We start from the raw sequence: 27,265 nt of genomic DNA, 5'->3' as shown, positions 1-27,265 counted from the left end.
CTGTGTTTGTGCTTACATTGGGAATGTGATGACATTATAAGTAGGATTGCACCCTACTAGTATCGGTATTCGTGCAAATGCACCGATACCTGAAACCGATACTTTCAGGCTCGGTTCTTTGAGCTCAGTGGGGATGAACAAATGTTCCTCTGTTTAACCCCTTAATTTACTCTAATCCGCCTTAATTAACTCCCTATTCTCCATTTAGTTATTTTCCTGCTCCTTTCTTTTTTTTTTTTCACGTCTTTTTTTTTTTTTTTTTATAAACAATTAAAACTTTTTTTTTTTTTGTTTGGTTTGTTAGTGAATATTTTCACTAAGAATGAGCTCCGGCGTGTTCGCACACCCCACGTGCAGAGCCCGCTAGGAAGTCGGCACTGCACTGCGCTAATCACAAGCAGTGAGACATTGTCCCGATGCGCGGCTGCAGAGATCGGGAAATGTCTCACTGCCTGTGATTAGCTCAGCGCAGTGCCGACTTCCTGGAAGGCTCTGCACGTGGGGTGTGCGAACATACCGGAGCTCATCCTTAATTTTCACACATATTAACATATATTTCTTATTGTACTTCACGGGACACAGAGCCATAGTAGTCACTATGTGGGTTATAGGCCACCTTCAGGTGATGGACACTGGCACACCCTAAGATAAAAAGTGCACTCCCTATATAACCCCTCCCACTACTGGGAGTATCAGTTTTTTCGCCAGTGTCGAAGGTGTTGGTCACGAGTAAAGATGTGCTGTGCTGAGCTCCACTGGAGCAATCCTTGGTGGGACTAGCTATGCAGCCGGATCCTTTCAAAGCGTCCTTTAGGCCAAATTGAATGGTACCCGGGCCTCATGTACGAAGAAACCAGGTCTTGCCTGTAAACGGTTCTCTTTTTAGAGAGCTGGACCCCAGGATCCAGTACTTTTGGTAGTAAGGCCATAAAGTTTTACTGGTGGTGGTGCTATTACAGGTCCAGGATTGTGGGTTTCCTCGAGGATCCCCAGCTCCTGAAGGTTTAATGGAACCCACCGTGAAGGGTTAAGATTGGGTCTGTTGGTTTTTACCACATAAACCTTGTGGCAGGAAAGGCAAGTGGAGTTTTTATAAGAAATTTTTGAATTTTCTTATGAATGTCTCCTTTTAAGTTAGTAAATGTAGTCATGCTTATTTGTCACCACTGGGGGCTGTATAGAGCACATACCTTCTTGCGCTTCCTCAGAGAGCTCACAATGTGTCCGGAGCAGCAGCTTCCATTTCCTTCAGCCAGCAGCAGACCTCCAGTAAGTCTGAGGGGTTTTCCTCCCCACCAGATGCCCCCCACCTGTGCCATTTGCTACCCCTCTTCAAGAGGAAGAAGCACAAAAAAAAACGGCACGCCACACTACTTGGCGGATTCCAGGCTCTCCTCGCCATTTTCACCCCTCTCTGTAAGATCCCATAGGATCAGAGTCCCGCTTAGCGCGGCGTTGGCATCCTTAAATGCCCAGCGCAGGAAAGTGGTTTTTTTTTTTTTTTTTTTTTTTTTTTAAAAGCACTAGTTGCCGCAAGCTGCGGAGGGACACGAGGGTAGAGGGGCATGTAAAAGGTTGTTGACACATGCATTCATTTTTTTTTTTTTTTTTCTTCAATAGATTTTTATTGAGTTTTATGAAAATAGTAGCAATGTTGTAACATAACTGTTATACCGTACAGTGGTAAAATACATTAACATTTGATATACAAAAGTTCAGAGGATATATTTATGCATGCGAAATCTGCAAGTTTGTATAGTATCATCTGATTCAAATCTTGTATATGGAGCGTTATGAGCGTACTCCGAAGGTCCAACTCACCTCAGGCACCCCTTGGGTACTCGCTGTGCCCGAGAGAGTTGGCCTCGCCATCGTTAACCAATATCTATACAAACATTCGAAAGGCAGAAGACTTTACCCATAATTGGCATACCAAGAATTCCAAGGCAACCATTGAAGGAGGGACTGTTTCAATCGACCGGAGCAGGACGCCATCATCTGTTCATAGGAACAGTGTAGGTTTGTTAAGTCAATTACTGCAGATGGAGGAGGTAGAGGATTTTTCCAGTTTCTTGTAAGTGTTAGCCTAGCTGCTAGGAGTATGTGGGTATAACATAATGGTATGTTGTAAGTTAGGGGGAAGGTGTTCTATGCCCAAGGATAGGATTTCTAATGCTGAATTCGGAAAGGCTACTTGCTTGGTGATGTCAGATATTAAAATGTCTTCCCAATATGCTGAAATTTTTTGGGCAGCTCCAGAGGATGTGAAGTATGTCCCTTTTTTAGACCACATTCTCTCCAGCAGCTGTTGGATAATTGAGGGTAACATTTTGACAGTTTGTCTGGAGTCATTTACCACCAAAGTCTTATTTTGACCGTCAGTTCCCACAATGTGGAGCAGGAAGTAGCTTTGTGTGTGATTTTTGCATGCTTTAGTCCATTAGTATGTTGTGAATGTTTGTCCCAGGTCTTCTTCCCATTGTGTGAAGGGGGCGGATTTAACCAGGGTACCTTTCTGTTGAAAGATGTTGTGTAATTCCTTTCTGATTTGGCGTGAGGGATGTCAGAAAAGCCCATGCCGACGCTGGGATGGTGTGGTATTTGTAGGGGATACATAGTAAGCAGTGTCTAACTTGTAGGTATTGGTATATGTCGTTTTGGGGGAGATTGAATTCTTTTTGGAGAGCAGGAAAGTCTTTTAGAGAGTTACTCGTTTTACAGGTGGTGGAGATGTGTTAAACCACGTTTGGTCCAGGGTTTGAGGAATACCTGAACTATGAAAGGCCTTAATGCCGTTAGAGGGAATTTCAGGGTGGTGTTAGATGGATGAGAATATGTGAGTTTGAGCAGTTGTGACCAGGTCTTGATCGAGGCTATCATAGTTGGAGGTACAAAAGTAGGAGTGCGTGCACCTAATGAGGCGCTAAATAGCCACGATGTTAGCGGGGTCTGAGGGCTGCATGTGGATTCTATTGACCCCCAGATTGTTGTCGGAGAGGGGAGAAACCATTCCTTCAATTGGGTCAATAGAGAGGCTGAGTGGTAGTCTTGGAAGTCTATATACCCAACCCCACCGCTGAGTCTATGTTTGACTAATTTGACATGTGAGCATCTGGATTTTTTTCCCTTCCACACAAATCTCGATAGCAGGGTTTGTAGGGACTTAAAGTAGCTAATAGGGATCTGGATTGGAAGTGTTCTAAAGAAATAAAGAATTTGAGGGAGTTGTATCATTTTGAACGCTGCAAATCTACCCATCCATGAGAATTCGCAGTGGGCCATATTTTGGAGGTCCTGTTAAAGTTTTGTGCGTAGAGGAAGGTAGTTGTGTGTAAACAGTGATTTTATGGATCTTGTGAGCTGTATACCTAGATAGGATATGCTGGTGTCTGCCCAAGTAAATGGGAATTGGTGTTGTAGTAGGTTTTTCATAGTCGTGTCGGTTCCCAAGTCTAGGCTGCATGATTTTGTGTCGTTTGCCTTGTAATAGGAGACTTTACCGAACCAAGTCAGTATTTTTTGGACTTTTATTAGTGATGATGAGGGATTGGATATCATTAAGATGACATCATCAGCAAATAGGCTGATTTTGTGTTCTTGGGTACCTATGCGAATGCCCGTTATTTTGGTGTTGGACCTAATATGTTCAGCTAGGGGTTCCATAACTAAGTTAAAAGTTAAGGGGGATAAAGGACACCCCTGCCTTGTGCCATTCGTGATGTGGAATGGTGTGGCTAGAAGGTTGGACGTATATACTTATGCTGAAGGTTTGGTGTAAAGGGCTAATATGGCTTGAAGAATATGGCCTTCAAAGCCAATTTTTGGCTTTAAGATATGAGATTTGTTCGGGTGAAAGTGTTGGGAGATTTATGTGGTTGAAGAAAGATTGAATCTCATCTTGATCAGGATTATGTGTGGATTTGTCTGCGTTAAGGTTATGTAGATAATATGTGCTAAAAGCACCAGCAATGGATTGGGGATTGAGCAATTTGTCGTGAGAAATTGGGTGATAAAGGTATGCGATTTTGGATTTTACCCGCTGTCCTTTGATGCCGGAGGCCATTGCTTTTCCTGCTTTATTTGTTACATATGAGCTAGCCTTTATTCTCCTTTGTTTGAGTTCAAAGCTCTCTAGTAACAAAGAACGAAGTTTGTGACGTAAATATTCGGGTTTGCAAGTGTGGTGAGGAAAGTGCTTTGTTTTGGAGATCTGCGGTAGCTATAGCTGCCATCAATTCGTCTAGGCGCTGCATCCTCCCTTTTCCTTAGCTTTGATCCAAGTTGTATAAAGAAACCTCTAATGTAAGATTGTCAGCGTTCCACAGGACCGCTGGGTTAGCCACTGAGCCTGTGTTTGTAGAGAAGAATTCTTCCAATTTGTGTTTAAGGGTTATGTTAGATGGGTTTTGAAGGATAGAGCTGTTAACCCCATACTCCTGCTTATGGAGGGTAAACGGGTTGTTTGCAATTTTTATGACAGGTGCGTGGTCTGACCAGGTGATGGTGTGGATCTGGGTAGCTTGAACATTTTGCAATAGCCATTTATCGGATATAAACAGGTCAATGCGTGAGTATTATTGTGGCGCGGAGAAAGGAATGTATAGTCCCTCTCATCTGTGTGACAACACCTCCATATGTCATATAAGTCATTGGCTGTAAGAAAAGAGTTCAGTGGCGAGGCAAGTTTCTTGGGTCCTGATGAGGAATCCAGGTTGTTATTAGGCACTAAGTTGAAGTCCCCACATATTAGCAGGTGTTCTTGTTGTAGTTCTTTTATTTTTTTTTTTTCAACGTCGATTTAAGAAAAAGCATCTGGCGGTTGTTGGGAGCATACAAAGCTACTGTGGTATATTGGGTATTGTTAATCGTGCAGATGAGGATGATATATCTCCCTTCAGAATCAAGGGTGCATTTTTGATGTTGGAAGGAGATTGCATCTCGGATTGCAATCATAACCCCACGTTGCTTCTTTGAGTGGCACGCATTCAAGACGTGTGGAAAGGATTTGTGATGTCAGTAAGGGATAGCTGCTTGAGCGAAGTGCGTTTCCTGGACGCATAATATATCGATATGCTGTGATAATGCAGTTTTCCATAGGGATGCACGTTTGGCGGAGTGATTAAGTCCCTTCGCATTTATAGATAAAATGTTAATGTCCATTGTGGGGTGAAGTATGTCAGGTGTGTTGGTGATAAGACTCACGGTTAGATGAATATAGTCTGTTCTTCTATATAGTCCCAGATGATGATGTCCGGAACCAAGTTTGGTAGCCTGGAGGCAAATTCGATTGTTGCCGCTTCTCCTCTGCAATAAAGTCTGTGATGGTGGAAGGATAAGAGATGGTTAGTCCTATCTGTTAGGAAAGTGCTTGATTAACGAGTCAATCCAAGTCTGCTGAGTGACCAAACTGAAAGCTACTGGTGGAGTAGCAGGATGCCACTCGTACAAGAATTGGTGGAAAACAGAGGTAGATAACAAGCAGAGAGAAAAAAAAAACAAAAAACAAATGTACTAACAAAAACACAAAGGTCGGTGTATAACCATTGAATACTGACCAATCGAAGGGGTATAGTTCAAAAAATAACAGGTAACATTCAGCTGAGAGCCAGACCGGGGATGTTGGTCGTAGTGCGAAGTAATATTACCTACTGATTCATTTTACCTTGGGATTGTAAAACACCCCATGTGGGTGGCCCTTGTGCGGAGGGCCTGAGTTGGAAGCCGTGTTGCTCCTTGGTAGTTCTGGTATTATGTCCCATGAGTGTAGGAGCCGAATGCCATCGTTGGGTTTGGAAATCTTGTATGATTTCCCCTCCCGGGTTATCACTACCGTGGCTGGATGGCGCCATTTATATTGAATTTTGTAGTTGTTTAGTGCTTTGGTGATCGTTTTAATTTGCCTTCTCAGGTTAAGGGTATATTGAGAGAGATCAGCATATAAGTGCACTCCATTGTAAGGTGCTGGGAGATCAGGAGAAGCTCTGGCTTTGGCTAGAAGCTGCTGTTTAGTAGGGAAGAAGTGAATTTACATGAGGATGTCCCTAGGTACTGAAGCATCTAGGTGTTTTGGTTTGGGGATGCGATGTACACGATTGATAGTGCGTTTGATCGGTGATACGTCAGGGAGCAATTTGGCGATCATATCATTGGCATATTTGTGCAGGTCTGATGGGAGATGGATTTGGGTACCCCCCGAATTTTGACATGGTTTCTTCTCGAGCGATCCTCGAGGTCTGCAAGTTTTGCCTTTATCCAATCGTTTTCATCTGATTGGTCTTTTATATGCATCAATGAGATCATTCACTGTAGTAGTGCATTCATTCATCCATCCTATGCTCAATGTATTGTACTCTCTCCCCCACTCCCTGTATTTCAGATGTGAACTTGTGTATTATGCCCCTTACACACGGTCGGATTTTCCGACGGAAAATGTGTGATAGGACCTTGTTGTCGGAAATTCCGACCGTGTGTAGGCTCCATCACACATTTTCCATCGGATTTTCCGACACACAAAGTTTGAGAGCAGGATATAAAATTTTCCGACAACAAAATCCGTTGTCGGAAATTCAGATCGTGTGTACACAAATCCGACGGACAAAGTGCCACGCATGCTCAGAATAAATAAAGAGATGAAAGCTATTGGCCACTGCCCCGTTTATAGTCCCGACGTACGTGTTTTACGTTACCGCGTTTAGAACGATTGGATTTTCCGACAACTTTGTGTGACCATGTGTATGCAAGACAAGTTTGAGCCAACATCCGTCGGAAAAAATCCTAGGATTTTGTTGTCGGAATGTCCGAACAAATTCCGACGGTGTGTACAGGGCATTAGTGTGGAAAAGTTCATCATAAGGGATGATTGCAGGGAAAGAAGCATATCTTTCATGGTTGTGTCAAGGACGGGCTGTTCTGAGGTGAGGAAGGCTGCAATAAACGATTGCAGGTTGAGGCTAAGTTATCTGGGCATTCATTGTTACTCACTGCGCCTGAGGCCTGCACGGAGGGATCCAACCGCATCTTCGCTTTGCCAGGGCTGTTAGGAGTCGACTGTGAGGAGATGGTCTCTGGGGTAGTGGAGCTCATTGATCGGCATCCCAGTCTCCGTCATATTCGTCAGGAAAGTCTGTGTAGGAGGATGATGCCTGTGTGTTCGCGCCGGCGGCGCCATCTTGCAGCTTCTACCTGTCAGTCGCTGGTATGCTGTAGAAGTCTGTGAGCTTTTTAGGGCAGTGTTCTTCTTTCCTCTTGCGGAAAAGCATTGGAGCAGGCTCTGGTGAGTAGCTGGAGCTCCGTTCGGCTCGGATGGGCTGGTATCTCGCTGACGTGTCGAATAGTCCCCGGCTGGCATGTAGAGCTAAAGGCTTAAGCAGCCATCTCGATTGCGTGCAAGCCACGCCCCCACAAGCATTCTTTTTCAACACATTTACTATTGCATCAGGCTGAGCGCTAATAGCAGCAGCAGTGGCTGACTATTGCTCATGCAGTGGATGTGATGGTAGTACCTCTGCTTTGTGCATCGGGCTATATTCAGAAGGGGGGGTGAAACACCCACAAAAAAAGGAGCTAAAAGGGTCTCCCTCAAGCTCTGGAAAGCCTACTCTTCAAATGGCATCCTCCCCTGAGAGGGGGTGGCTGGTCAGAGGAAGCATCGGGCCCATGAAATGTTTGCAACTGTTTTCAACACTGCAGCCCCTGTTCATTTTACTCTTATTTTTTTTTTTTCCTCAGCCATGGTTTTTAAAAGAAGTTTAGCGACTTTAATCGCATCCCAGTGTGGTCAAGATGCGACCGGTTCTCTTCCATTTTCCTAAAGACCCTCAGGCTGAGGAATTAGGGGCAGGAGAAAACTATTCCTTCAGGGAACCGTGGTGAGGCTGATGACTCCTCTTCTGAGGGTCAGCTTTCACAATCTGTATGATGGTACAATTTCTTGCTGAATGATCCGCTCCACATTTATATACCCTAACTGGGTGTTTGGATTTGCTAAAGCCTCCTCAAGCTGTGCCTGCTTTTTCCTGTCCATTCTTTGTTGGAATTTTTTTTTTTTGTAACTGGAGGATCACTCAGATAAGCATTTTTTTTTTTTATTCTAAAAAGTTTTCATACTTTATCCTATGGTAGAGAAAATTCACTAAGCAATTAACGCTACTATATCCTTTGTGAGTAAGTTTGACTTGTTCGGGAGACATTACTCAAATACTTAGGGATCCAATAAATAAAAGGTTGGAATTCCTATTAAAAAAAACAAAACCCTTTTTTCTCTAGCAGGTTGAGTGTCTCAGCCTGCGCTGACAGTAATTGTTAATCGTTGAGAAACCAGTTTTAACAGGTGTTTAAGGTTATCCTGCTCAGCAGGTCCAGGAGGCAGCTTTATGTTTGCAATAGTTACTATGACAGATTGTGCCTTCGCTAAGCGTCATGCAAGAAGCTCCTGGCTAGTCTTCCCTTTTGCGGTAAGACAGCTATCTGGGGATATTTTGGATACATCCATAGATTTTCTAGCAAAAGAAAGATACCCCTTTTGCCTTTTAAATGAAGGACTAATTGGGTTTTTTATTTCAAAGTTCCTTCTTATGTGCCAAGGGCATCAGCCTCCAGGCAGTCATGACGGCCTCCACCGTCAGGTTCAAAGGGTTAACCCCAGGAACAAAAGAGGTCTTGATGGAGAAAGCCTACAAGATACTGTAGCCTCCTTATGAGGAGATGCCCCCGCTTGCTCAATACGGAGAATTCTTCTACAGTTCTCAGAGATCTGGCAGAAGGAATGGCAAGATGAATGGGGGACTTCCTCAACAGCTCCAACAAACAAACTGGAGTTCCAAGAGTTTTTGTCTCCTTGTTTTCTCAGATCAAACGTTCCTAAGGATCCATGTAAGAGCAGAGATTGGGATTTGGTTAAATCCAAATGGACATTCTAGATCTCAAAAATCTAAAATTCAATTGCTGAATATAATCTCCCCCCTTTTTGCATGAAGATGCATATCTCCATATGCCTCTTCATATATCTCCATATTTCCTCGCTCACTAGTATTATTTTCTTTCAAAGTGGAAAAAAATCTTCTTTTTCAGTGTGTAGCTCTGCTTTACGATCTAGCTAGAGTGCAAGGTTCTGTCTCTCTTTCTAGCCAGATTGAGGACCCAAAGTATAATGATTGGTTAGTACCCAGATGAAAGACCACCTGCTGTAGGCTGAGTGCGCCGGAGCCTCAGTTTATGGTTAACATCCAAAAATCTGCGAAGGGGAAAATCCTTCTTTCAGTTACCTAGGAAATGGTATCAACATATGCCAACCTTCTTCCTTTTTTTTTTTTTTTTTTTTTAGGTGGTGGGACAGTCCTGAAAGAGGAGAAAAGGAGAAGTGGCCTAGATCAGAAATGGCCTTGCCCATTAACATTTTAATTCAGGCAGAACACTTAGTTCTGAGGCCTGAACGTTCATTTTAAGGTGTTGTCCTGCTAGGAGTCAATTAATTTATGCCACAGCAATGGCCTATATTAATTACCAAGGGGGCACAAGAATTTGTGCGGCCCAGAGAAAGGTGAAGCTTATCCTATCTTGGGAAGAACACACCTATCGGCAGTTTTCTTTCTAGAAATAGAAAATTGGCAGGCGGACTACTTGAGTCTCCAGCAGTTTTTCCTGGGAGAATGGTTCCTTCACCCCGATATCTTCCTGTCAATATGTCAAGGATGGGGAATCCCAGACATAGATCTGTTTACGTCCAGGATCAACAAATAAGATAGACAACTTTGTGTCAAGAACAAAGGATCCGCTAGCATGTGGAACGGATGCCTTGCTATTCCCATGGAATCGGTTCTCACTGATTTGTGCATTCTCTCCTATTCTGCCTGCATCCACAACTTCACAGGATCAAGCAGGAAGAGAAGTCGTTGCTTCTTGTAACCCCAGCGGGGTCCAGGAAATCTTGGGCGATCGTAGAGATGGCAGTAGGGAACCCATGGACCCTACCTTCGTGGCCAGACCTTCTCTCACAGGGTCCAAAGTTCCAGCCTACTTTACAAATGATAATTCAACAGTTTGGCTACTGAGGCCCATACTCTGAAGAAGCGTGGGCTGTCAGGTTCGGTAGTTTTCTACCTTGGTTTATGCAGAGCCAGCCTCCATGGTTATATATTATGGAGTATGGGAAACATATGTCTCCTGGTGTGAAACCAAGAGCTGCACCCCAGGAAATAAGTCTAGCTGGAGTCAATTGTTTTTTTTTCTGCACGTGGGGTGAGAAATAAAGCTGGCTTGAGTCTCGGTATTATTTAATCGACCACTTGCTTTGCATTCTTTGGTCCATAACTTTATTCAGGGGGTAACTTGGCTTAACCACTTGCCGACCGCAGATATACTGCGGCAGAATGGCACGGGCAGGCAAAGTAACGTATGGGTACGTTACTTGCCTCCCGCGGGTGGGGGGGTCCGATCGGACCCCCCCCGGTTCCCGAGGCGGTCTGCTTCTGTCCTGGAGCGATCAGAGGTGAGGGGGAGGCCATCCATTTGTGGCCACCCCCTCGCGATCGCTCCCAGCCAATGAGATTCTTCCTCTGCTGCTGTATAGTAAACAGCGGCAGAGGAAGTGATGTCATCGCTCCACGGCTCGGTATTTTCCGTTCCGGCGCCGAGGAGAGAAGACATTGATGTGAGTGCACAAACACTACACACACAGTAAAACACACCAGGCACACTTTACACCCCCACGATCACCCCCTAATCGCCCCCTTCTGTCACAGTGACACCAAGCAGTTTTTTTTTTTCTGATTACTGCATTGGTGTCAGTTTGTGACAGTATGGTAGGGCAGTTAGTGTTATCCCCCTTTAGGTCTAGGATACCCCCCTAACCCCCCCTAATAAAGTTTTAACCCCTTGATCACCCCCCGTCGCCAGTGTCCCTAAGCGATTGTTTTTCTGATCGCTGTATTAGTGTCACTGGTGGTTAGGGAGGTAAATATATAGATTCGCCGTCAGCGTTTTTTAGCGTCAGGGACCCCCATATACTACCTAATAAAGGTTTTAACCCCTTGATTGCCCCCTATTTAACCCTTTCACCAGTGATCACCGTATACCTGTTACGGGTGGTGCTGGTTAGTTTATTTTTTATAGTGTCAAGGCACCCGCCGTTTATTACCTAATAAAGGTTTAGCCCCCTGATCGCCCGGCGGTGATATAAGTTAGGTTTTAGGGTCAGATAGGGTCTGCATCGCCCCAGGCAGCGTCAGGTTATCGCCAGCTCCGCTAACACCCACGCATGCAGCATACACCTCCCTTAGTGGTGTAGTATCTGAACGGATCAATATCTGATCCGATTAGATCTATACTAGCGTTCCCAAAAATGCAGTGTTAGCGGGATCAGCCCAGTTACCTGCTAGCACCTGCGTTTTCCCCCTCCGCCCAGCCCACCCAAGTGCAGTATCGATCGATGACTGTCACTTACAAAACCCTAAACGCATAACTGCAGCGTTCGCAGAGTCAGGCCTGATCCCTGCGATTGCTAACCTTTTGTTTTGGTGAACTGGCAAGCACCAGCGGCATAGTACACCCCGATCGTAGTCAAACCAGCACTGCAGTAACACTTGGTGACGTGGCGAGTCCCATAAGTGCAGTTCAAGTTGGTGAGGTGGCAAGCACAAGTAGTGTCCCGCTGCCACCAAGAAGAAGACAAACACATGCCCGTCGTGCCCATAATGCCCTTCCTGCTGCATTCGCCAATCCTAATTGGGAACCCACCACTTCTGCAGCACCCAGACTTACCCCATTCACATCCCCAACCAAATGCAGTCAGCTGCATGAGAGGCATTTACTTTATGTCCTCCCGAGTACCTCTACCCAACGAACCCCCCCAAAAAAGATGTGTCTGCAGCAAGTGCGGATATAGGTGTGACACCCGTTATTATTGTCCCTCCTGTCCTGACAATCCTGGTCTTTGCATTGGTGAATGTTTTGAACGCTACCATACACTAGTTAAGTATTAGCATAGGGTACAGCATTGCACAGACTAGGCACACTTTCACAGGGTCTCCCAAGATGCCATCGCATTTTGAGAGACCCGAACCTGGAACCGGTTACAGTTATAAAAGTTACAGTTTTACAAAAAAAAGTGTAAAAAAAAAACAACAAAAAAATATATGAAATTAAAAAAATACCGGTAGTTGTCGTTTTATTGTTCTCTTTCTCTATTCTCTCTATATTGTTCTGCTCTTTTTTACTGTATTCTATTCTGCAATGTTTTATTGTTATTATGTTGTATCATGTTTGCTTTTCAGGTATGCAATTTTTTTATACTTTACTGTTTTGTTAACCATTTTTTTGTCTTCAGGTACGCCATTCAGCTGCAGAGCGGATTTATTTATCTTGACAGCATCAGCGTTTGCTCCCACGATATATAAAGCCGTGACTCCAGTGGAGGTGATATATGCTGAAGCATGGGGGCAGCAGGGGCGGAGGAGTGATTTGTTCCTAACTTTTAGGGCAGATGCCCCCATGCTTCGGCATATATAAATGGTGCATGTATGCCCATCATTAGACGTGGGTGGATGAAGGGAGGTATTCTAATGGTGGGCATACCCACCGATCAATCTTTTTTTCGTTCAGCCTACAGGCTGCATGAAAAAAAAACTACAATATATGCCCAACAAGGACCAGCAACGTACTGGTATGTTGCTGGACTTTGAGTGGTTATACCAGAATGATGCCTGCAGGTTTAGGTATCATCTTGGTATCATTCTTTTCAGCCAGCGGTCGGCTTTCATGTAAAAGCAATCCTAGTGGCTAATTAGCCTCTAGACTGCTTTTACAAGCAGTGGGAGGGAATGCCCCCCCACCATCTTCCATGTTTTTCTCTGGCTCTCCTGTCCCAACAGGGAACCTGAGAATGCAGCCGGTGATTCAGCCAGCTGAATGCTTTAAAAAATATATATAATGTTTGGGGGTTCAAAGTAATTTTCTTGCAAAAAAAAAATTTTTTTCATGTAAACAAAAAGTGTCAGAAAGGGCTTTGTCTTCAAGTGGTTAGAAGAGTGGGTGATGTGTGATATAAGCTTCTAAAATGCCAGGACAGTTCAAACCCCCCCAAATGACCCCATTTTGGAAAGTAGACACCCCAAGCTATTTGCTGAGAGGCATGTCGAGTCCATGGAATATTTTATTAGGGCTGAAACAACTAATCGGTTAATCGACAACTAATCGATTATGAAATTAATCGATTACTATTTTCATAATCGATCGGCCAGTAACATAATGTGGTTAAAAAACAAACTAAAATGAGCCCTTTATAGTACAAAAAGAGAAAATAATCGCTACTGTAACCATTTCTCTCTCAGTTCTACAGTAAAAAAAATGAACCTCCTACAGTAGTGATTATTTGCTTTTTTTGTACTATAAAGGGCTAATATTATTTTTTTTTTTAACCCAATTATGTTACTAAACGTCTTACACCTGGTTCACATCTATGTGTTTTTTGGTGCTTTTTGCAGAAACGGACTACAGTTCATTTACATGGTTTCCTATGGGACACGTTCACATCTATGCTTTTTCAGCCTCTGCGTATTTGGAAAGCGCCAGTGACTTTTTTTAACGCAAAACAGTGCTTTTTTGTTAAATATACTTTAATGGAGAAGCTGCAGAAAAGCATTTAATGCATTTTTGCAGCAATTTGTGTTTTTTAATCTGCCCAACAACAAACTGGCCCAAAAAAATGCAAAAACGCAAATCGCAGCAAAATCACGTGGGCAAAAATCAAAACGCACAGCAAAGAGCACTCCAGAAACAGATCAAAAGTAAACTGCATAGGTGTGTACCGAGCCTTATGTTGGCCACACCGATCAATTTTCAGATGAGAATATTGTGATGAAAAATCTTTGTACATTCGATGAATGAAAGAACGCTTGAAATTTTCACTTGTTTTTAACATTCTGTTTTTAAAATAATTGTAATTTCTGAACGAAAACCACATACACTGTCTGATAATTCCTTTCACCAAGAAGTTTTCTATTTCCAAATTTTCCCTTGAACGTCGATTTGACCCCACTAACTATTAGAAAATCAAATGAACGTTCTTATCTCTCCTCTAATAGTATATACAGTATATCACTTCTGTCTGTTATTCTCAGAGTGGATTAGATATTTTGCTCCCTAACCATATAGTTGGCTATTTTTATTTACCACTGCATAGAGATATTTAAGAATAACTTGCCTTTTTTTAAAACTTTACTTATTAACTAAATTATACAGCACTTTTTTTTTTTTTTTTTTTTTAAGGTTATTAACCGATCGAAACAATAATCGGCCAACTAGCGGATTATGAAAATAATCGTTAGTTGCAGCCCTATATTTTATATTGTGACACAAGTTGCGGGAAAAAGACAAATTTTTTTTTTTTTTTTTTTTTTGCACAAAGTTGTCACTAAATGATATATTGCTCAAACATGCCATGGGAATATGTGAAATTACTCCCCAAAATACATTCTGTTGCTTCTCCTGAGTAGGGGGATACCACATGTGAGACTTTTTGGGAGCCTAGCCGCGTACGGGCCCCCGAAAACCAAGCACCGCCTTCAGGCGGTGCCTATTTTGGAAAGTAGACACCCCAAGCTATTTGCCGAGAGGCATGGTGAGTATTTTGCAGCTCTCATTTGTTTTTAAAAATTAAGAAAGACAAGAAAAAACATTCATTTTTTTTTTTTTTTTTGTCATTACTCAATCACTTGGGACAAAAAAAATAATATTCAATGGGCTCAACATGCCTCTCAGCAATTTCCTTGGGGTGTATACTTTCCAAAAATGGGGTCATTTGGGGGGGGGTTTGTACTGCCCTGCCATTTTAGCACCTCAAGAAATGACATAGGCAGTCATAAACTAAACTAAAAGCTGTGTAAATTCCAGAAAATGTACCCTAGTTTGTAGACGCTATAACTTTTGCGCAAACCAATAAATATACGCTTATTGACATATATATATTTTTTTTTAACAGACGTGGCCGAATACATTTTGGCCTAAATGTATGACTAAAATTGAGTTTTGGATTTTTTTATAACAAAAAGAAAATATCATCATCTTTTTTTTCAAAATTTTCAGTCTTTTTCCGTTTTATAGCGCAAAAAATAAAAACCGCAGAGGTGATCAAATACCATAAAAGGAAAGCTCTATTTGTGGGAAGAAAAGGACGCAAATTTCGTTTGGGTACAGCATTGCATGACCACGCAATTAGCAGTTAAAGCGACGCAGTGCCAAATTGTAAAAAGTGCTCTGGTCAGGAAGGGGGTAAATCCTTCCGGGGCTGAAGTGGTTAAAGGGGTTGTAAAGGTGTTTTTTTTTTTTTTTTTTTTAAATAACAAACATGTTATACTTACCTCCACTGTACAGATCGTTTTGCACAGAGTGGCCCCAAACCTGGTCTTCTGGGGTCCCTTGGCGGCTGTCTCAGCTCCTGCCCGCAAGAACTAAACACCTTCATGCGAGCTCTCTCGCATGGTGTTTAGTTCTTGCGGGCGCGCTCCCGTGATACAGCCGGCGGCTATAGCCACCGACTGTATCACTCGGCCCGGCGCGCCGCGTCATTTGATGTGATTGACAGCAGCGCGAGCCAATGGCTGTGCTGCTTTAAATCCATCCACTCTAGCCAATCAACGGCCAGACTGAGCGGTGAAGAGGATGTCGGGAGCGAGCGCAGGACTTTCGAGGGGTCAGGTAAGTAAAACGGGGGGCTGGGGGGGGGCTGGCATTGTCGGATGTTTTTTCACCTTAATGGAAGGGGTTAAATGCGCCCGTGAAGCGCCCTTTACAGGCGCTATTTTTAGCCCAAAAGCACCTGAAAAACGCCCCAGTGTGAGAGGGATCTAACTGTTAGATTTTATGAGATGAAGGGGAAAAAAAAAATCGGCATCATATATCGGCCACCACGATTTCTAAATATCGGCATCGGCCAAAGAAAAACCCATATCGGTCGACCTCTAACAAGGATAAGGTAGTATTGCGTCCTCATCCTAACTTTTTACCAAAGGTAGTATCAGGTTTTTATCTAAACCAGGATATTGTTCTACCGTCCTTTTTCCAGAACCCTGTTCTTTGGAAAAAAAATCGCTACCTTTTTTTTTGACGTGGTGAGAGCAGTCAATGTCTACTTAAAGGCGATTGCTTAAATTTGAAAAATGGATGTTTTTATTTGTGCTGCCTGAAAGTCCTAAAGGAGGACAGGCAGCATCGAAATCTACTATTCTAAATGGATTCAACAAGTAATCATTCAAGCTCATGATTAAGAGGTGGATTCCACCCTCTCAAATCAAAACGCACTCCTCTAGGGCTGTTAGTGCTTCCTGGGCAGAGCATCACCAAGCCTCCATGGCTCAAATCTGTAAGGCCGCAACTTGGTCTTCAGTCTATACATTTACCAGATTCTATCAAATAGATGTAAAAGGTCATGAAGATATGGCCTTTGGGAGCAGGGTACTGCAGGCTGCAGTATTAGTCCTCTAGTCTCTTATTGCCCTACTTTTGGTTGTGTCTCCCTCCCTTCAGTTGGTATTGCTATGGGACATCCCACATAGTAACTACTATGGCTCTGTGTCCCGTGATGTACGATAAGAAGATAGGATTTTTAAAACAGCTTACCTGTAAAATCCTTTTCTTTGAAGTACATCACTGGACATAGAGGTCCCTCCCTTCTTTGGTATACACGTGTTTTGCTTTCCTACAAAACTGAGATACTCCCAGTATTGGGAGGGGTTATACAGCCACAAATACAAATGAGTTTTTTCCAATGCACATATAGAATATTCCTGTACACTGTATGCATGGTTACAGGAACAGCCACTGACAGCCATTCATTTCTTAGGTTATACACCTAAGTACTGTACACGGATTTACCTGAGTATTGATGTATTCTGGTGTACAACTGCATGCAGCTATTCATAGGCAGTTGTATGCTGCACCTGTACACCACTTGGGGCACGGAAAAGCTCCCACATTTTGGTTTCTATGGACAGAACCAACCATGTGTCAGGCCAAATAAAAATATTCCCTCTGTAGAATAATTCCTGATTTGCGACAATGGTGTTGCATGATCTGGATGTCATCTGTGTTAACTGTGCAAGCATCAAATGCTCACATAAGATAATTGTAAGGTCATTCAAATTGGGGATGACATCTCTCTGAAATAGTCACGATCGTGTTAATATGTGCACTCATCAACCAGACGTAATGTTACCTTAAACCTTACCTTTCTTTTCTTGTTATTTTATAAATGTTATACTTGCCTGCTCTGCGTAGTGGTTTTGCACACCGCAGCCCAGATCCTCTTCTTCTTGGGTCCCTCGTTGGCGTTTCTGGCCCCTCCCTTCTGCCAAGTGCCAGCACAGCAAGCAGCTTGCTATAAGGGACACCCAAGCTGAGGCGCCGCTTGTCCATTCAGACACAGAGCTGTGGCCTGGCCCCTATCTCTCCTATTGGCTCACTGACTTTGACAGCAGCAGGAGCCAATGTCGCCTGCTGCCGTTTCAGCCAGTGAGGAGGTGGAGTCCCAGCCAGACAAGCCGCTTGTGCAACATTGCTGGATCGAGATGGACTCTGGTAAGTATTGGGGGGGCTGCTGCACACAAGGTTTTTTATCTTTATGTATACAATGCATGAAGATTAAAAACCTTTTACCATTAGAATCACTTTAAAGTTTTTTGTTAAAATGTACTATTTTTTTTTTCCTTTTACCTGCGTGCTTTGCTATGTAGCATTGAAAGGGGAACCTAAAGTAAAGCGTTTACTTTAAGCTTTACCATTCCACTGTTACCATACTTAAAAGTATAATATAAAATAATGTGATGTCATTCAGCAGACTTTGTTGATTATATTTTGGAGTAAACTCATGAGGGTGCACAAATTATGTAAACCTTGCGTTGGGAAAAATTACAGGAAGATCCATTTTATTTTTTCTCATTTGAAACAAGGTACTACCGCTTTTGTGCCACACTAATACAGGGCCAGAATGTGCTCCCTTCTGTAACCTGCCACGGTCCCATTAATTGAGTAAAGCATACTTATTTGGTATCTTTGTGCACGAGAAAGTTAGCTGAACATACTGCTGGATGCAGTTTAAACCATGCCATCACTGTGTTTGAAAACCTGTTGCTGCATTTACGCATTTGTTGAAAATTTTGTATTTTAATTTTTTTTTCCTAACTTTACTGCCATGTACATTTTGAAAATTGGGTTTCAAATTCCTAGTTCTACCTCTTGCCAAAAACCTTGAGTCTGTTTTTTGGGTTTACTTTTTTAGATTACTTTTAGGGTAGTTTATGGAGTCCTGCAACTCCTGAGCCACTGTAAATGCAGTTTGCTGCCAAAAAAAACTGACGTGCCAGTTTTCAGCCATTGACTGCCAGAATGCATTCCCTTGTTTCTGGGACTTGCCATGTTTACACCATGTGACTAAGGCTGCAAATTGAATGCCGTTTTCCCCGTATCCAATTTGCATGACAGGAGAGTGACCGGCTCTCAATGGAGCCGGTTCACACATCTCTGGGGTGGCCGCGGTCTGCATTTGAAAAGGGTCCGGTGCATCTTTGGCTCTGAATCGGGTGCGAATTCAGGCTGAAATTCGGACCTGATTCACACCTGAATCGGTGAATAGGGACGCACAGGACCCCTGCTGTGAGCTGTGGCCACAGCAAGTGTGAACCCAGCCTAAGACATACTTATGTGGTGTTCTCATGTATAGAAGCAGTAATCTAAACAAATTCATAGCATCATTTACTGCTTTATATAAGAAACAAAAAAAAAACTAGAAACAACTTTCTTTTTCTTTTTTGTAACCATAATATAAAACTATTAAAATTTATGTAAATCCAACATTTCATGTTCCTGATATGTGCCTGTTGTTCCATGTACTTGTATGAGAAAGTACACGGTTCTGTGTTCTTTGTATTGCTTCCCTCTGCTTTCCTATAATTTTTTTTATATCTATATGTAAATGTTTTACCTTTTCATTTCTATTTTAAACTGTAATGAGTTGTTTTACAAGGTGAGGGTTCACATATACTTTAACCACAAATGTTCAAAACATTTACAAGCTGACACTTCAAATTGTTTTTTTTTTCACTCAGTGGTGTAATATTTTTATTTAATATATTTTCAAAGATGGGGCCTTTTGTTGTCATAGTGTGGGGGGAAGCTTCAAAAATAAAATCCTAATATATACACCGCTGTTTTACACCTTATTTTTTTTCCCCATAACTTGGATAAAAGTGTCTCCTTGCAGTAAAAGATTTTACTTTTCCTGAAGTTCACCACTAAATTTGGTATCTGCATTTGTTTATTTTATTCAGGCTAGAAACAATTTTATGATGTACAGCACATGCCTGTTGACCTTCCCAACAATGCAGGTTTCTTGTCATTTTGTGTGACCTGAAAGGTCAGCATCAACAATGTTATCTCTCTTTTTTGTAAACTACTAGCCCAATCATTTCATCAGTTGATGGAGATGAGCAAAGACAGACATGTATGAAGTCCGGTTTGTAAGACTGCCATGGCTACCTCCATAAATACAGTGAAGAAATAGGAGTTTTGGTTTATCTGTAAAATTCTCCTCTTTGTGAGCACATCACAGGACACAGAGTTAATATTCATTACCTAATCTGTTATGCTGCCACCTTCAGCTGAACACTGGTCAGAAAAAAAGGCAGGAATCCCTGCCAGCTCAGCTAAGCCTCAGTTTTGTAGCAAGCAACAAGAAACACAAGCCAGTGGGGAGGGATCTCTGTGATGCATTCCAAGCAACAGTCTTTACAGATAAATCAAAAATCCTATTTCTCTCTCTCTTTTTTTTTTTTTTTTTTTTTTTTTCTCTTATTGTACATCACAGGGATTGATGGTCATTACTACATGGAATGACCCAAAGCAATGATTTTTGGGAGGAGGACAACACAGAAACAATGCCAACGGGCCTAAATCTCCAAATGGTAAAGGGAAACCAAAAAAAAACAATGGGAACTTTCCTTTGCTGTACCCCCTGCTATGATCAACTCAGGGGCAGACAGCATCTCCTAATAAGAAAAAAAAAATAAAAATGCACAAAAAAGGCTTGTATACACTGGCCAAATATCGGCTGGTTCAAAAGAAACCAGCCTATTTCGGCCAGTGTGTACAGCAGCCTTTCTGGCTTTTGTCAAACGTTGGCAAACCAGCAGCCAATCGGCACCCAATGAGTGCTTTCAGCCAATAGCTGCTAGTGTTGATTTGGGGGGGGGGGGGGGGGGCTGTCAACATAATGGCTGAGGGGGATTGCTGCTGTAACAGCACAAAGTGCAGCGAGCTTGTCGGTTTTTCAGGGTTTTTTTCATTCAGCCCAAACTGCCTCTGTGTACCAGGAATAAGACTATGCTAGAAATAAAAATGTATTTTCAATAGACAATACTCGTGTGAATTGATACATATTTATTGTTGTAGGTGTTTGATCATTTAAGATGTTTTCCAAAGCCACAAAAACTTTCCTGAGTGAAATTGATGCAGGGGGTGAGTTGATACCTATCTCCAGTTTAAATGACTGCGATAAGGCACAGCTTCTCAGTGTGGTGGCAAAGAAGAAGCGATTCTGGTGGTGGCAAAAACCAAAGTACCTTTTTTCATCATGTGCCTGTTTTCTTGGTGATGTACTGACTGATGAGAAGCCAGTGAAACCAGGTAAGGGTTATTCAAGGAGATGTCTCCTGATAATGCATGTTATGTGTACCCGATGTTTGATCTAAAGTGCTACTAGGACCTTTGTACTGTTGTTCTGATAGTAAACATGCACAGCTAACATGTCAGATTTCTTGAGGGCTTTGAGCTTGAACCCTCATAAAGCAGACCTTCCAGTAACGTTACAAGTGTGCATGCATACATTTCTAAAACCATTTGAATTCAGATCCACAGTTAGTGTTTCCAGTAATATGAAAATAGTTCCTCTGCCACCCCCACAGTGCCCATAGCTTATACATCTTTTTACATTAAAATACTGCCACTATATACCTTTTTTGCTGATCTGTATACCATGGTCACGTGATAAACTGCACAGTTTGTCCAGTGCTAAGTTTTCAGGTAGGAGGAGATTTCCACTACAGCCTGTATACACGCCCACATGTGTGATGTCAATATCATGTGACTTGAACAGTTCAACTGAAACAGAAAATGTTCTCTCCAGCAATAGAGACTAAACTGAGCATGTGCAGGATGGTTACCCTCACTGTATTATATGGCCCTGCCAAGATAGACAGTGCAGGAGGGAAGGATTTGTCCATATAGTGTCAAAGAGCCTTTTTACACAATGCAGAGGTTTAACCCATTAAGTTCCACAGTGAGTATAACAAGCATGCTATTCTGCATACACAGATTTTCATGTCGTGGGTTTAGTAACACTTTTAACGTTTTTTACTTTAATGCATTCTCTGCATTAAGGTGAAAAAAAAAACTCTTCTCTTTTTTTTCTCCATGTCCTCTCCTCTCAGGGCATGGAGGCAGGAGCCATTGGTAGCGGTACTTTTTGTGCAAACTAAGTGCATCATACACATAGAATTACTATAATCTAATTCATAAATTAAAAAGTACTCAACTATTCTCACAATAACGCTTAGTCCAAATCATAAAATTATACAGAAATGCAGTCCAAAAAAATGCCTAAATTAATCCGTGCCACATACTGTGTGCCTTAATCAAACGTGCCAAATACTCCACTAAGTGCCAGTTCAATATCGTGCCTTTAAAAATCAGTAGCACCTTCTTTTTACTCTACCAGTCCTATGCTTTCAGAAAATATATGGTTTAGGGCAGGGTGGATTTGATTTAAATCGTGGTTTAAATCGCTAGTAAAAAGGCTTGATTTAAATCGACTCTATTTTAAATCATAATTTTTAAAGAGCAACTCTCATCTCTGTCCTGCAGTGGCTCCTCCTCTGACCCACTGTTGACTCGCCAACAGTCCTATTCAATTTAATGGGACGGCTGGTGATGCGGCAGTGATGCAACAAGGTGAGGGACGTGGCGGCAGCAAATGTGTGGATGCTTGCTAACAGGATCTGCCATGATGGATCTGTATTGACAGATGCTCTTTAAATGTAAGGACTTATCCTGGCTAGTAGTTAAAATCTTTATTATTTGCAAACAAAATGATGGTTTCCTATTTAGAATAATAAGCTGTCAGGTTAGTAAAGCAGCAATATCAGAACCAATCATACAGTTGGTAGTGTACATAGATTTGCAAAACAATGGGATAAAGAAATATTTCTGAACTTTGGTTTATCTCATGGTTACTGTGAAATTGTGTGACTATATCAGTGCAGTGCTTGTTATCTCAGCTTGCAGGGCTTGGATTCATTGAGTTCACCAAAAATGTAAATATTGCAGAATATACAGCCCCATGCTACATAACTAAGCTCCATTTCATGCTGAATAAACAAAATTATTAATGTATCTTAAATAGAAAACTATCTTGGAATCGATTTTTACTTACAAAAAAAAAAATAAATCTTTGTTCCCGTACAAAAAAAAAAATTATTTTTTTGGTAAGGGAACAATGAAGATTTTTAGAGAAATGTGGTTATTTAAATTTTGGTGTACGTTCCGTTTTCACCATTTTGCAAAAAGGCGTAATTTAAAAGTTTGTTATTAACTGAATACAGGTTAAGCTTTTATATTTAGAAGGAATTTTGTAACATATACTGTTATCTGCTAATAATGATTTTAGTGTATTTTTAACAAAAATATTGTTTTAATAAACATTTGCGCAAATATCTTTGTGCCCTAAAAATCAGAAGCATGTTATTTGTATTCTACTGGTCATGTGCTTTCAGAAAATATATAGTTTGGGGGGTCCTTAACAAACTCTGAAAGCTGTAAGGGAAAAATATAAAAAAGCAATGGAAAAATTGCAAAAATGGCCTGGCCACCTGAGTGTAAAAATGGAGCACGGGGCCTGCCAGCAAAAGGGTTAAGCTGCAAGTATTACAGGGCTGTTAATGCATCCCATGATGATTCTGCGGTGCTCTACAATATAAAGGGAGACAAAGTAAAGTAACAATACAGTTCAAAATAAGGGTTAGGAGGGCGCTGCTGATGAGAGCTTACAATCTGAAATAAGAGAGCGAGCACATCATGTAGAGTTTTAATGGTCCCAAACATGTAAAAATGTTATGCCAATTTCTGTTCCTGCAAACCAACTTGATCTTATCCTAATTTTACATTAATTTACACAGATTTTTTTTTTTTTTTTTTTGTGTGTGTTGCAGTGTTTCATCTCAAACTAAAAGATGCAACGCTCCATCCTAAGGATAATTTAAATAAACCAATATAAATATCAGATGTGGAATTGGTGTTTTTTCCCTTGAAATGTGCATTCATGTTTGAAAGGCTCTGTTTTGCATTTTTTTTTTTTTTTTATCACCACCTTTTATTATTTTTGGCTCCTTCTTTTTTTTTTTTTTCCTTCCTTCCTTCCTTCCTTCCTTCCTTCCTTCCTTCCTTCCTTCCTTCCTTCCTTCCTTCCTTCCTTCCTTCCTTCCTTCCTTCCTTCCTTCCTTCCTTCCTTCCTTCCTTCCTTCCTTCCTCATTTCATTGAAACCGTTATCTCTATCCTGGAGCGTGCTGAATTTAAAGGAACCCATACAATAGTCTTGGTTAAAATAATTTTATAGTCAAAATGCTTTGAAACCTGATAAAATCCGGACTTCACCGGGCCCATCTGAAGCCACAGCGGGCCCCGCGCCTCCTATCTGTTGCCGGGCGGGCCGTTTTATCCTCCGGTCCTGCTGCAGCTGGGGATCCATGCGTGGAGCGGCTGGCGCAGAGGCCGCGGCCCTGAGTGTTCCCATGATTCACCGCCATCTCATCTTGTCTAGGAGGCTGGATTGCCCGATACCAACAGTGCTGTGGAGTACGGGCTGCACTTCTAGCTTCCTCCTACTGCTTCCTTTAGGACCTGGCTGGATCAAGGGGAGGGGGGTCAGCAGTGTGGGAGGATGGTGCCCATGGCCCTGCGGCCATAACTGCGCTGGCTTCTACATCAGCCTTCTGTCCCGTGGCCTGGGTAAGTGTCTGCTGACTCTAGGAGTGACTGGCCACCCTGGCTGCTGTGTGTGCGGAGTGACACCCTGGGACCCTTGATATGAATGGCTGACTGACTTATCCTCCACAGTACTTCCTATTCCAGAGCCACTCCCTGCATGGTGACAGTAATAGATGGTGTGGTGTGGGGTGAACAGCCCCAGCTCAGTGGAGTTACTACTCTTGCCTCCAACCTAATGGTCCCTAAAAACATAGGTGCAAGCAAAACCACGTCAAACCACCCAACTCCTGTCCCAGTTCCTCTCTTGTAGGGAGGCTGCAGGCCCTACTATCTGAGCTAGCTATGGAGCCTGGGACATTCCTGAACGCAGTTCCTCATGCCCCCTCCACTCAAGATGGTACCGCTGCGATACTGGTTGCCATTGAAAACAGCAAAACATCCATGCTCATGAGAATAGATCGTCTTACGGAAGAATGTAATCTCACAAACGACCTGGATAAAATCAGGGATCGGCTGACCGAATCATAATATCCGCCACTGAGGAGCTCACGGCAACCCACACCAATACAATAGCTGACTTACAACGCACAATACAAATGCTTGTCGCTAAATCGGATGATGCAGAAAACAGGGCCAGGCGCAACAATGTCCATGTCCTAGGTCTCCCAGAAGGTGAGGAGGGCGATCGGCCAGCAGAATTTACGGAGGGGTTCTTTAAGAACTTGCTAGGCTTTGCTGATGTCTCCCCAACATACTTTGCTGATAGTGCCCCCCCGTGTACCCACGGGTCGCGCTATCCCTGGAGCAAATACTTGTTCGTTTTCTTAACTACAGAGTTGGTGACAGGTTTCTCTCCGAGGCTTGTAGAAACTCCACACTTTCTGTATGGCGGCTCCTTCGTCCTACTGTTTCCGGAATTTTCAACTGAGCTGCAACGTAAGCAGAAAAGCTTTAACGTGGTCCGTAAGCGCCTACGAGAAAAGAACATTAAATATAGCATCATGTATCCTAGCCGTCTCGGGGTCCCACATAATGATATGTAGAATTTATGGGCACCAATAGGTGGCACTGATGGGTGCTTATAGGTGGCACTGACAGGCGGCTGTGACGGGCACTGACAGGCGGCTGTGACGGGCACTGACAGGCGGCTGTGACGGGCACTGAACGGTATCACTGATGGGCAATACTGATGAGGTTTTGACAGGTTTTGTCAGCGCGAACCGAGGAATGCCATTTACCGGCACTTCCTGGTTCACGCGATGATCAACTGTGAATGGTCACAGCTGATCACATGGTAAGAAGCCTCTGACAGAGGCTTCTTATCACGATCGGAGATTACACCTGTTCAATTGCTCGGTAGCACAAATTGCTAATTGGCCAACTCGGTGCACTTGGGCACCTAAACGTGGTGAAGACAACTTGCTAAAGTTCAAACCGAGCATCAGAATGGGGAAGAAAGGGGATTTAAAGTGTTTGTTAACCCAAAAAAAAAAAATGGATCCTGCTCCTTTTTAAAGCATTTTATACAGCACAGTGCTTGTGCTGTGTAATTTGGACCCCTGTAACAACTAAAAAACCTGGCTGATCCTGCCAGTTTCTCCCCTCCCCTATGCAAACAGAACATGGTAATCATGGCTGCTGAGCCCTGACATCGTGGTCTGTTTGCGTGCCTCCGTAATCCTCAGCCTGCTCTCCTGTGTCTGTTTCCTCTATTCCCCCCTCAACGTGTCACCTAGTAACAGTACTGCCACATCCCCCTTCTGCTGCAGAAATATACAATATATTTTAATACTATCCGTTTTTGTTTCCCAAAAGAGTGCCCCCCTCTCTGTGTTTTTTATAAAAAAATCCTCCTTTACCATATCTCATAGTGGCTCCTGGCGGTCACGTGACCGGCCGTGTCTCCTTGCGTCCTGCTGACATCAGCGGGGAAACAAACCTCTGTCAGATGGGCAGAGAGGGGACACAGCCAGTTACATGAGCGCTGGGAGCCGCCGTGAAATACAGTAAGGGCCCTTTCACACTGGGGCGGTTTGCAGGCGCTATTGCGCTAATAATAGCGCCTGCAAACTGACCCAAAAGTGCCCCTGCTTTGTCTCCAGTGTAAAAGCCCCGAGGGCTTTCACACTGGAGAGGTGCGCTAGCAGGATGGGAAAAAAAGTCCTGCTAGCAGCATCTTCAGAGCGGTGAAGGAGCGGAGTATACACCGCTCCTTCACCGCTCCTGCCCATTGAAATCAATGGGACATTGATTTCTGCGGAAGCGCTTTGCGGTGGTTTTTAACCATTTCTTGGCCTACCTCGGAGTACCGACGGTAAAGGGCCCTTTAAGGATGATTTAAAAAAAAAAAAACACAGACAGGGGGCACTCTATTAGGAAACAAAACGGATTATATTAACACATGAAAGTGGGTTAACAACCACTTTTTTTTTTTTTTTTTTAATAATCAAAATTTTTGTTTTTATCAGACTTCATCATCTCAGTTCAATATTATACACATTCTTATATTTCATAGTTTACATTAAGATACACAGGGATTAAAATTACAAGAAAAACATGTCTTGTCAAAAGTTTACCAGTTATACTATCCCTCCCTCCAAAAAAAGAGAAAACAAAACAAAAAAAAGTTATTAATTCCCTCCTCCCCCTCCTCCCCGCCATCCCTGGGGTAGGTCTGCTCTATCCCTTCCCACTCCATTCCTTCTACTTCAAGTCATGTATTCTCCTACTATACCCTCCTGTGTCAAAAGAAAATAAAAAGGACCGCTCCACCCCACCCCACTACCCCACAAAGAGGTCACTGTTGGCCATAGTGTCTTGTTCATTTTAGTGACGAAAAAAAGAAAAAATAGGGATTGTGCCATGTGATTAAATAATTATCCATAATTGTGTATAACGGCCTTTGTGGCCTAATTCCCCAACTCTAAGTGACACTCCAAAAAAAAAAAATTAATGATCTCCTCTCCCACTTCCACGTGTTTACCAAAACCTCATATAATATAAGAGGCCTCTAATGGCCATAGTGTTAAAAATAATTATACCATGTGACAAAAACATTATCAACCTTATTGCATATAAACAAACTTCTTGACCCACTCCTCCCCCCATTTTGAGTGCCAAACCCTCCACCCACCTTCCCATTCCCCCCGCCTTACTACCGTACTTCCACATGACTTGTTGCGCTCTCTCTCTCTCCCCCCATTAGGGGCATGCATCTCACTCCACACTATCTAGGCAGGA

General features: G+C 42.7%; 1 protein-coding gene across 5 annotated transcripts in view; it reads left to right on the top strand.

Moving 5' to 3' along the window:
* The window catches only part of GSDME (gasdermin E), a 502,502-nt gene that overhangs the window by 24,146 nt on the left and 451,091 nt on the right, over positions 1-27,265 (top strand). For all 5 annotated transcript variants that reach the window (XM_073630124.1, XM_073630120.1, XM_073630121.1 and 2 more), the window contains one exon: positions 20,437-20,670. In XM_073630124.1, the coding sequence (XP_073486225.1) occupies positions 20,454-20,670 (217 nt within the window). In that variant the 5' untranslated portion in view covers positions 20,437-20,453. The remainder of the gene's footprint in view (positions 1-20,436; positions 20,671-27,265) is intronic.

This window comes from Aquarana catesbeiana, linkage group LG05, assembly GCF_042186555.1.
Source record: "Aquarana catesbeiana isolate 2022-GZ linkage group LG05, ASM4218655v1, whole genome shotgun sequence".
NCBI lineage: Eukaryota > Metazoa > Chordata > Amphibia > Anura > Ranidae > Aquarana > Aquarana catesbeiana.
The sequence above is the reverse complement of the archived record's forward strand: the minus strand, read 5'-3'. Positions and strand labels throughout refer to the sequence as shown.